Raw genomic sequence first — 12435 nt, 5'->3', positions numbered from 1 at the left:
TGCTATATATCTTTCTTGCTCAATGATTTTTTTTTTTTTAATATAAAACGAATGTGCATAAAAGCATCAAGTGATAGCCAAATGGTAGATAAAAAAATCTTTTGGGGATTGTATGTGTGGGAAAAGTTTAATTGTAATCATGATTTATATCACAACTGCAATCTCGAATAGATCTTTTCCCCCTAATCGAAGTGCCCCTGGTGGCACGGTGGTGCGAAATGAATTCTGGGTACCGGTTGGCCACTTAGTTTTGGGTTCAGTTTCAGATTTTGTCACGATCATTGTATCGTGATGGAACACGCTGCGTGCGTTTTCATTCCTGCGACTTCGTACAAGTGTACAATACTGTAGGCATTGCTGAGAGATACCGGAAGAAAAACCACTTGGCACTGTTTTGTGGTTCCCGATGTGCCGGATTTTGGGCAAAGATAAGCAAATGTAGAACGATGGATTGCAACGTCCCTGCTGGTGCCCCCTTCGTGCAAGCACGTTCGCATGCGCGTGAAGAAAAGTTGTGCAGGCTTGGAAGTTTACGTGCTTGGCTGCAGGAGTCTCGATCAGACAGTGGCTGTCTGATCGAAACCGAAACCATGCCACTCCGCTCCGTGGCCAATCGGAGAGATCTTTGAAAGTGGCCTATTTTATTTTCTACCCTCCGAGGCTATAGCTCCTCCTGTGTTAAAGAAATGTTTTTGCAGTTATAAAGGGCACTGAACATTTGATATTTTAAATTAACTCTGCATTGGTTATGTGTTTCGGAAGGCAATAGTCGTGTGTACCTCGAAATGTACAAAAATTTCATTATGCGCCAGGTGGACAACCCTTTTCCTGGTTAAAAATAAAAAGATGTTGAATTCCTATTGTCACATCATGTTTAGGAACGTTGAGGAATAGAACCCATCAGCAGATTCTATGTCTTTGTAACATTGGTCCAGTATAAAGGTTTGTAGTTTTATTCATGTCAACCTGAAGTGAAATGTAACCCTGCTGGGATATCATACATCTTCTGTTTCTTTTGTTGTTGCACTGCGTGCTCAGGTTAATTTTCTTTCTTTTCTTGTTTTATGAAATAAGCTTTGTCGGCTCAAGAGGTGAGCAAACATTCAGTGAAGGTTGCTGACAACTGATAATCTAATGTTTGTCTCATTGACTTCTCAACATCAAGCACAGAATGTATAGTGTCTCTTTGGAGTTGTGGGCAGCTTGGGGGCTGTGCTTTTTGTAATCAGGAAAATGGAGAACCTACATAAAACATGCAATGCAGAAAGCATATTAAGCGTAGCACACAAATAGGGACACCTCTAAATGTCTTGCTATGCCCCAGACAATGCTTCTGTCTGGTACCAAGTAAGCAAACTTGGCTTAAGGCCTGGGTAAATATTAGTTGACTTGGGACCTGAGTTTGTCTCCAGCGTTGAAATGTGCCACTCCTGTCCCCGCAGCTTCGACTTCTGCACGTCGAGCGAAGCCACCTCCCCGGCCGAAAACCTGGGGCAGGTTGTGTTCGGCGAGCGGATACGCCTCTCTCCCTACATCGTAAGTTCTTACGTGTTTTCCGTCACTGTCAAATAATTCATTTACCAGGAGTTCTCCACTTGCAGAAAGTGCGTTTTGACGATTTCCCTAGGTTCCAATACCCCAGAAAACAGATTGCGTGTAATCTATAGCTTTCAGTGACAGCAGGGTCGTTTTGACTAGTGAAAGTTACTAACTCGTTTTTGCTAGGTCAGAACCCATGTACTAGTGCAGCGTCGGTAGGTCAGCCTTGCAGTGGATCTAGAAAGGGGGTTTCCCTCACATCTAATGTGTCGGAGGGCACATGCCCTTCCAAAAAGGAGCTTATGGCTCTAATCAATGTTCACTACCTAAACTGTCATTGATTGTGACTAACAATATCTTTTGGTGTTGTAAAAATGCAATGTGGATTTTTTATATTTTTTTTAAAGACAGGATTTATTTGCTGCATGGAGGCACTGTGTTTTATTTTAAGCTGTTGTCTGCTGGTATTACAAGGACTGCAAAGAAGTGTTTAAGTTGCCGCACACCCGAACATTGTAGGATATTTTTAAAGTAAATGCAGCATAACTTAGTTTTTGTCTTGCAAGGAGCTATAAGGGTAACTTTGTAGTTGCTAAAATATCACTGATTTTGTAAGTTATTACGCTTCAGCTCAAAGAACTGTAACTAACTTAGTTACTTCTAAGAGTAACCTAGCATCTCTGCATTTCCCATCCATACAGAATGCAAAGGTGGTAAGAATACAGTAGGCTCTCATTAATTCAAACTCCAGGAAGCCATAAATTTTCTTTGAATTATCAGAAATTCATTCAAATATGATGCAAGATAAAATTATCATTTGCTATATGGATGGCTACACATACAAAGCAGACACAAGGTCTGTCCCAAAACTTCCCAGAATGATTTTTTGTAGTCAGCAACGCCGCCTGGCGGGGCGGGGCTTCGGGTAGAGAAGTTAGTGGGCGATCTAAGCTTCGAAACGAGACCGGTCTCAGTTTTCTGCAGTTGTAGATACCTCTACGACTCGACGAGGATGCAGAAGATACCGTATAGACTCGTGTAAGGGCCACACTATGTCTTCCCGATTTGAGGGCAAATTTTCGAGGTGCGGCCCTTACACGGATTAAAAGAAAATATCTGTGCCCACATTCCTAAATGAACGTACATGAGCATGCTTGGCTGCACTGGTCGGAAAAGCCCTCATTCTGGAATCCGGACTCAATTGTCAGTCGGATTTAATTACCGTATTTACTCGCACAATGAACGCACTCGCGTAATAAACGCTCCCCCCGAGTCGGCTCTCAAAATTTCGACTTTTTTTTTTTTTTTCACTCGCGTAATAAACGCACCCTCAACTCGAATGTCAAAATTTTGACCCCCTCCCCCCACGCGCGCGAAATGAACGCACTTTTTTATCTCAGTGCAGCGAGGTCGCGAGTGCATGGGCAGCGTGAGTGAACAAAACGCCTTGCAGGAGGCGTTAAAAAAATTGGCAAAGGTCCAACGGAAACAAAAAAAAACATGGAGAGCTTTTTTTTTTTTTTTTCACAGCGCAGTTTGGATTTTGGGTTCGCGCGCCATTGTGGGCAAGGAGGGAAAAAAGAGAAGCGCTCTAAGCGAACGAAACAGCTTGCGACAGGCGGCAAAAAGAAAAAAAAAAAAAACCACGGAACTAAGAGAAAACAAAAGCAAAGAAAAGCCTTTTTTTTTCGTTTTTTTTTTTTTTTTTTTTGCACGGCGAAGTTTGGTTACGAAGGGTCAAGCGCCGCGCGCAAGGAGATAAGGAAGATAAACGGAGAGCCCTCGCCTAAGCAAACAAAACAGCTTGCGAAAGGCGGCAAAAAAAAAAAAACACCCAAGAAATTAAAAAAAAAAAAACAATGAGGAGTTTTTTTTTTTTTGTTTTTTTTTTTGCACAGCTTAGTTTGGTTATGGGGTCGGGCGCCGCGCGCAAAGAGATAGGAAGTTACTTCGATTTTTTCAGGATAAAAGGGCCATTCATTATGTGAGTAAATACGGAGGCAAAAATTTTACTTCGCGTAATGAACGCACCCCCAACTTTGCATCGATTTTTCGGGAAAAAAAGTGCGTTCAATCTGCGAGTAAATACGGTAGTTTACATACTGCGCAGTACTTTTTTTTTTTTTTTGCCGTATTTGATGGCATGTGCGGATATTTTCGGCTTGAATCCCGTATAACTGTTGAAGTGGTACTTGCCCATAGCTCCCAAATTGCGCGAAAAGGCAGACAAATCACGACGCTTTGACTTGAATTGAAGAACAAAAGGAAACCTCCCCAGAGCGTACAGTAGCGTTCCGAAACCTGAGTGTATGCGCGAGCCGAGCCCTCTGAATCCCCATTCCTCGCGCTTGCCACGGAACCTGACATATCCCTTATTTTTTCTGAATGCCTTGCCTCAACATAAATGCATCCCGACAGTGCGGCCAACCACGATTGAGGTCGACAGCCATTATGCCATACGGTAATACGAATGAGTGGAGAGCAAATATCAAGGATGCTAACACGTGCCGCTACGTGCTCGGGCGGTGGCTAGCGCCACCTAGCGATATATATTCATAGAAACATGGGATTACAGTCCGCGCGCCTCAAAAACAAGGGGGAGCGGCACATACGCGAATAATTTCTGCAATATCTTTTTTTTTGCAATACTTTGTCCTAAATACGGGGGTGCGGCCCTTACATGGGTCCGGCCCTTACATGCAATTATATGGTACCTCTGCGCTCCGCGCGGAGGTATCTACTGCACCCTCGTCGAGAAAAAACGGACTAGTTTTTGGAGCAACGTTATGCAATCAAGTTTTGTGTGCAACTGGGTAAAAACGGGGCGGAGACGCTTAAAATGCTTCAGAAAGCCTACGGGGACGACGCGATGAAACAAAGCCAAACTTTTATGTGGCACAAAAGATTCCGAGAAGATTGGGAGCCTGTCAACGACGACGATTGCTCGGGACGCCCGTTGACATCACAAACGGATGACTCGGTGCAAAAAGTGCGTCAAGGTTTGGGCAAGGACCAGCGATTAAGTTTTCGGATAATCGCAGAGGAGTGTGGAATACCCAAAACAATCGTTCATCGCATTTTCACACATAATCTCCAAATGAGGAAAGTCTGCGCGAATATTGTGCCAAAGGTCCCGAGGAGTGAGATGAAGGAAGAGCGTTTGTTGAAGTGCCAGGAATTGCATGAACACTTCGAAACGGACCCAGAATTTTTGGACAGTGTGATCACAGGGGGCGAGACGTGGATTTTCGAGTATGATCCCGAATCAAAGTGTCAGAGCAGCGAGTGGCACACCACGGAGTTTCCTCGCCCGAAAGAAAGCAAGGATGAGCAAATCGCGAATCAAGGCAATGCTCATTGTATTTTTTTAGGTAAAAGGTGTGGTTCACAACGAATTCGTGCCACAGGGACAAACAATGAACAAGGAGTTTTACTGTCAAGTGCTCAGACAGTTGCGCAATAGGGTTCGACGAGTCCGAAAAGAAATTTGCAACAACTGGATCTTGTACCATGACAACGCGTCAAGCCACACCGCGCTCATTGTCTCCGAGTTGCTGGCCAAAATGGGTGTGCCAACGCTGCCCCAGCCTACGTACAGCTCCAATCTGACACCACCAGACTTTTTTTGTTCCCAATAATCAAAAGAACCTTGAAAGGAACTTGGCATGGGATGCTGGACGCCCTCAGTGAAGGAGGTTCCCGTTGACGGCTTCCAGGGCGCCTTCAGTGATTGGGTGAAGCTTTGGCAACGGCGCATCGAAGCAGGGGGAGAATACTTTGAAATTATAAAAAAAACTATTCCAGGAACTTTTGGGACATACCCTGTACTTGCTGATTTATCCTACACAAGCCTACTGATCATAAGCAGGTATGTCACACATGGCACATTGGTGAAATGTATGATGTAAGGTCATTCATTCCTCAAAAAGGTTGTTTATTGTGGTCTGTTTGGTCAGCACATGACATTTCAAAACAAAATTAAGTTTGTTCATCCATCAAAACAGTTGTCTATTGTGGGCTACTAAGCAGCGGACCCATGAGCGATGAAAACAGGTGCCGCAAGGCAGTTTCCATAGCAACTGCAAGGACGACATGACGTGGACGTATTCCATGTGGCGCCCGCGCAAAATGCCATGGAAAATGCTATGCTATGGTGCAGCGGCTGTTTTCATAACGCGTGTCCCCTGCTTTAATCCTGTTGATTACGCTCCTTACCAACCACCGGTGCTCTGCAGAGAAGCAGAGCTCTGCAGGTATCGCTTCTCTGCAGTGCACCTATGCTCGGAAAGAAGCATGCTCAACGGAGTAGCGGGAACCAAAAGTATGAATTACACGAAAACGCTGTTACAATTAAGCAGCTTATAAATACATTGAAAACATAGCGGGACAACCGAAATTTTGAAATGTGTTTGAATTCACCAGAAGCATGAAATATCAGAGTTTGTATTATCGCGAGCCTACGGTATGTCGGTCGCAAAGAAAATTGTCGTAGGTGTGATTGCTGCCAAACTTGGGTATGGTTTTGAGAGCTCCACGTCCGATTCAATCTAAGGATATTGTTTTAACGCACAATTGACGTTTGAAGATGCCCACACTTGTGCGCTTCTTTCATGGACCACCCTCAGATGAACTTCATGGAGAACAAGACATGCACTCCGCTCTGCTCCAAGTTCTATAGCAAGAGCCAGCCAGAGTCCATGGCCAAGTTGGAGCTGCTCAAGAAGGGCATGATGAAGCAGTACAAGCACCACTGGTGAGTGTGCAATGTCGACTCAGAATTTTGAGGGTTGAGTAACCACCGCTTGACTGGATGTTGCATCAACATTTTCTTTCTTTTTCTAACGGTTTGTTGCTCAGGACGTGCACTGTACTCCCTTGAGTGTTCGTTCTGCACGTCTCCTGTCGTGTGCTACCATTCAATTATTGGCACGTGTACCGTAATTTTCGACCGTGCAACCATCAATTCCTTTCACTGCCAAGCGGATGTAATGGGCTGTATGGTCGGTTCTTTTTATGTTGACTACTTATTGAGGGAACACATTCAAGAGTCGGCTATCTGACTGGCTTTTACAGCTAATAGGTCTTGTAGCATAGTTATTATGTGGGTTTTTATCTTTCTAAAACTTGTGTGCCATATCCCCGTGCCGCTTTAAAACACTTAGTCACAGAATAGTGTTTATGACATACCAACTTCATGGCTGGGGCTACCCAAAATAACGAGTTCTTTCGGGGCCTGTATTTAGTGAGGACAATTTACATTGAAAAATAAACCTTTACCACTGTTAGTTATTCTTTTTATGCAAGCACCTAAAATGCCTATATACCGGTAAAAGCTTTTTGTGACTTTTGGTCACTCTATTAATATTTCGTCTTTTAATTGTTTCATCAATATTATGTGTCTGTGCCAGCAACGCAAGTTTCCAAAACTCGATTAGATAAACACAAAGTCCCGGCAAGCTTTATAAGCCTGTTGCGATGTTTACTTGAAACGCTTGTTTAATAAAGACATTTACGCTTTTCTTTTAATTAAAAAATGTGGCCAACTTTAGCGATTATTTTTTTTTGTAAAGCTTCAAATGCCATTTAAGGAAACCCGCTTAGTATTTGCATAGATACACTAAAGCTGAGCAGAAGCATACAGACCTTCTAAGCAGTAATGCAGCCACTAGAGGAAGTTTGACACAGTTATGCATTGACAAATAGCTTAGATATGCTGAAGTAGCACTTAAACTGGAATAACAATCTACTTAGGTGCAGGGACAGTTGGGGCAATTTGGGAACTTAAGGGACCTATGAGGGCTCTTTTGGGAACACCCTGGGCTTCTAGGAACCCAGGAGCTCCCGAAGCTCCCAAATTTCCTCTACTATCCCCGCCCCCAAGGCTCGCTTCAGACGGGCAATTTTTCCCAACCTCACGACGTCGCAACATCAGCAACACGGGCCTCCCCCATTCACTTGCAGCAACTCCTGAAGCTGGAATTGCTGGGTTTTGTTATCATCATCGTTAAAGTTTCAAAAGTTTCAAACGGCATTTGGACGGAAAGCTCCACGTTAATAGCGTGTTTCTATATCTTTTGATTGCGTTGAGAATGCTATCTCGTGTCCCTGGAACAATTTTGTTGCGAAAACAATCTATTTGAAACCATAACCAAGTTAAACCTTCGGTCCAGTTATCATCATCAATACCACAGGGGGGTCATGTGAAAATATTGCATCCCAATTGGCTGCTGACTCTTCTAAAGTCTCCGAGTTGTTGGAGTTGCTCGCCCGTTTCGAGCCGGACTCATTCGCAGCAACTCGTGCCGCAGCATGAGGGTCTAGGAAATCGTTGGGAAGAACTTTCAAGCAACCCTGAAATTTCTGGGGAAATTGCCCTGTTTGAATTGGGCCCAAGTACAGTATAGACCACTTACAATGTAACCGCTTATAGTGCAGGACCGGGTATAACGCGGCTTTTTTAAACCACCGGTTCGCCTCCCATAGAACTCCATGTATTTACATACCGCTTAAAATGCAGGCGTGCGAAGGGAAATACCGGTTATAGTGCGGTTTTTGGAACAGCGCGCCGACTGACCGGCGCAGCAAGCACGCTTCCCTGTGCGACACTAGATAACGGCGCGAGCCGCAAGCAGCACTCGCGGGGCAAGGAGGTTGCTCGAAGAAGCGGGGAGAAGCGAAGAGAGAGGCTTCAGTTGCCATAGCGATGGAGGGACGCATGCATGTGTCGTTCACATGCGTGCGTCCCTCCGCTGCGTTGGAAACAAACAACCGCAAAGACAGACCAATCGCAGGTCGAGGAGAAGTGTTCGCGCGCGTTGCATGCTGATCGCGGGCCGGCTGCTTCAATCCGCGAACATGGCGTCGGTTGTGATCGTCGACGTAGACAGCGTGGTGGAAGCTCATCGTTCCGCGTAAAAGCGCTATCCTTGACTGTGAATTTTCGTTGTGTGTCGCTATGATAACCCAGCTTGTACTAGAAGGGAAGATCCACCTACTCGTGCGGTGATGTTGTGGCGGCACTCTCAAGACGGCAGAAACGCCCATGTCGTCGTGTTTGTTTACTTCGACTACAGTGGTGCATTCTAAGCATTTGTGTTTTCAAACATCGCCCGGATTTCTTATTTGGAGCATTTCATGCCTGTGCTCAAGATGAAGGTATTACTGGTGCGTACCGTATAAAGGATGCGATCGAATTTTCACGCGTTTTCATCGCCGGAGAAAAGTGATTAGGGTTAGCAATCCTCAACGCTCGCAACGTCCGTCCGCAACCCGCGACAACGTTAAAAGGCTGCGCCAGGCAAAAGTCGCTCATTTCTTTCAAAATGTGTGACACACTTGAGAGAGAAGTGTACTAGTCTGGTGAAATAAAGACTTTCCTCAAACTAAGCTTTATTTTTCATCTAGCATAAAATAAATTCTTTTACAAAGGTAAGTTGTCTGATGGCATGTATTTTGGCCTGAAAAATTGATGTTTTGGTTATAGCGCGGTACCGCTTATAGTGCGGATTTTTGCGACTCCTGCGACATGCGTTATATGCGGTCTACACTGTAAATGTTTTTTCAGTTTAAGCATTATTTTAGCAGATGCGAGTCACTCCTTGATGCACAACTGAGAACCAAACGCTTTATAGTATTTGCTTTATTGTTTTATGGCATCAATTACAAGACCGGAAGGTGATCCTTGGCGATTAGGCGTTCCTCGAGATAAAAAAGCTTTGGGAACCCATGCTCTAAACGTAGCTTAGGTACTCTGTGGCTTTAGGTTCTACTGTCTGTGTCTGAAGTCGGGGTGGTTAAAGCGTGCGTGCTCGTGTACCCTGGCAGGATTGTGGACAACATGCCGGTGACCTGGTGCTACCTGGTGGAGCCCAACAGCCAGTTCTGCTCCATGGGGTTCCCCATGGGTTGCTTCACCTACCGCACCAGCCAGCCCAAGGGCATGTGCGGCATCTATGTGAGTGCATTGGGTTGCCATCTTGGCAGCCTCGCCTCATTTTCTCTTTACAGTGCCCAATTTTTTAGTGCTGCTTGTCACCGCTTTCATTTGTTGTGATGCATTCCAATGATCACCACAAAAAATTAAATTGATGTCTAGTTTAATAACATTTTTCCCTCTACATTAAAAGAATAAGTTTTGAGGAAAGACGCAAAGTGGAAAACTAAAGGGCTTTTGAACATGGCTGTGAAGAGAGTTAATATATTAAGACGGGTAATCTGGTATAGCTTCATGAATGACACATGCGAGCGATTGAACCAACTAAAAAGACTGATATCCTAGTTACACTAGCGCTCTTAACTGTCATTAGGGATGTCGCGAACCACCCTAGGTTCGATTTCGAAAGGTTTCGATATTTGCGAAGCGAACTGAGGTTCGATTTCGAAAAATTTCGATATTTTCGTACCGACCGAGGTTCGATTTCGAAAACTTCGCAACTCTTGACCACAGCGGAGTTTCGAATTCGAAAATTTCGAAGCTTTTACGGTTTCCAAAATTTCGAATTCGAATATTTCGAATATTTTTTTACTTCAGGTTCGATAAATTCGAAGATCTCGAAATTCTTTGTAAAAAAAATTCGAAAACTTCGAACGCTTCGAACTTTTATAGACATGAAGTTCGAACAATTAGAAGATTTCGAATTTCTTTTTGCATAAAGTTCGAAAAGTTCGAAGGTTTCGATTCTCTTTTAACGCTAAATTAAAAAAAAAAAAAAAAAAACTTTGAAGATTTTGAATTTTTTTCTAATCCAAGTTTTCAAAGTTCGAAGTCCGATTTTCAAGTTTTTCCACAGTTTCAGTTTCAAATAACGTTTTCACGCCTCACTGGTTTTCACGAAATCAAGTTTAGAAAAGTTAGGGTGTGATATCTAGATTCTGCGAAGTTGGTCAGGCAATTAAATGAGACGACGAGTGTCCCGGATGTGCTAGAATATTAGCCAGTGGAGAATTGTGACCGCCAGCCCCGGGGGGGGAGTCTTTAACCTGCATCACGCAGTAGTGATCACGCAAACACACTGTTTTACGAGACTCATCCAGTTCGAAACAGCCAGGGGCGAGCAGGAGGTTGAGGCTCAGAAAAACCTTGAAGCGACCTGGCAAACCTGCTCGCCACCCCTTGCACGCTGGTAGTAATCCGATCCGGTGAAGTTTATAATTGTCCTGGAGGTTTATTTTCTGGGGCGGAGGAATCGCCTCGCAAAAAGCACAAAAGCCGACGCAACTCGAGGTCGAGGAGCGTTCTACCATACAAGGGGCGTCGGAAGAGGAAAAACGGGGGGAAAGAGGGTAGCGGGGGGGGGGGGGGGGGGGGGGGGTGCTTCAGCTTCCTTCTCCCCCTTGCAGGTATTTCGAACTGTGAAAGAAAACAATACGGGGAAAGAGGGCGTGGTCGAGCTTATTTTAATCTGAAATTATTTATGCATATGTATAGCTACTGTCGCTCTTCACTGCATAAAAGGTTGCGTAGATGGTCATTGTTAGAAACTCGTTGTCAGAAGGCACTGCTCGTCACATGCTTAGTGGTTCGGAAGTTCAAAGCTGTCTTTTCGACCTAAACACCTGTGCCGATAGTAACAAAAAAAAAAAAAAAAAAGAAGAATAAATGCGGGAATAAAAAGCAGGAGAAAAAAAAACTATCAAGAATTCGTCGGAAGTGTTCTATTCTTGCATATTCAGAGGTTCAGAACTTTGAAACAAGTTTCTTTTACCAAAATGTGTACAGGCTAAAAGAAACACGTCCCAGGAACGTGAAGCGAAAAAAAAAAAAAAAGTTTTCTTTTAATGACGTGTTGAACTTGAACACTATTAGAAATCTTCTCCCATGAGTTAATTTATTCCTTAACGTGAAAAAACAATAAATATATTATTTCGTATTCTGCAGATGGCAATGATATGTACTGTCTGTGGTGTTAATTTAAATGCGATACCTCAAACAACTTAGACGAAAATAAATATCAAGTTTAGGTTATAATTGCATGCAGATACATGTTTGGACATTTCTTCGAAACTCACGTTGAATAACAATAATCACATCTTAAGACGGCACTTACATAGACTATACATATATCATTCTTAAAAAAAAAGTATAACATATCTATCTACCATAAATAGCTCCGGCTGCAGCGTGCTTCAAATCTGGCACAAACGATAATCTTCAAAAACCCGTCGTCCTTCCTCGCCCCTTCGGGGATTTATTTCTTTAAACCTAAGCGTCCCAGAACATTGAAATAAACGACATTGTCTTTCGTAAGAAACGCAGCACCGCGTGTAAAAGTTCGAGAAAAAAAAAATTACGAATGTACCCCACTACTTGAAATCAAATAAAACCGTCCGCCGGTCTTTCGAAGTTCGACGAACGTCGAACTTTTACCCTAAAAGTTCGAAGTTCGTCGAACTTCTGACTTTTCAAAATCCGAAAGTTCGAAACTTTTCGATTTCTCTTGATAAATAAGTTCGAAAGTTCGAAATTCATCGAATTTTTTGGTCAGTCAAGTTTGAAAGTTCGACAAGCATCGAACCTTGCAGCGCAATAAGTTCGAAAGTTCGAAAAAGATCGAATTTTTTAGCGTAATAAGTTTGACGGTTCGAAAAGCGTCAAACTTCTTAGCTTAACAAGTTCGAAAATTCGACCTCCGTCGAATTTTACGATATAGACAATTCGAAAAATCGAAATCTTTCGAATCGCTTGATTCGATCATCGAAACTTCGATTCGAAACAAGTTCGCGGCATCCCTAACTGTCATTAAGCCAACGACAGTTGACTCAATCATAATTGGCCGGAGACTTGGCGGCTCCAACTGTCGTTGAGTTTCTAATGTCCATTGAGTTTAACTGAGCTGGCTTACCTCAGTTAACTGACGGGAGTTTGCCCCAAAAAAGCTAAAGATGGCAGCGTCTGCC

At 43.6% G+C, this 12435-nt stretch overlaps 1 protein-coding gene across 1 annotated transcript in view; it reads left to right on the top strand.

Moving 5' to 3' along the window:
* Positions 1-12435, top strand: part of LOC8038103 (transmembrane 9 superfamily member 2) — a 47960-nt gene that overhangs the window by 4312 nt on the left and 31213 nt on the right. The window contains exons 3-5 of the mRNA XM_029966963.3: positions 1443-1536; positions 6165-6292; positions 9364-9493. Coding sequence (XP_029822823.2) covers positions 1443-1536; positions 6165-6292; positions 9364-9493 — 352 coding nt within the window. The remainder of the gene's footprint in view (positions 1-1442; positions 1537-6164; positions 6293-9363; positions 9494-12435) is intronic.

Source organism: Ixodes scapularis, unplaced genomic scaffold (genome assembly GCF_016920785.2).
Source record: "Ixodes scapularis isolate PalLabHiFi unplaced genomic scaffold, ASM1692078v2 PGA_scaffold5__190_contigs__length_132052651, whole genome shotgun sequence".
Taxonomy (NCBI): domain Eukaryota; kingdom Metazoa; phylum Arthropoda; class Arachnida; order Ixodida; family Ixodidae; genus Ixodes; species Ixodes scapularis.
Note: the sequence above shows the minus strand (reverse complement) of the source record. Positions and strands in the feature narration are given on the sequence as shown.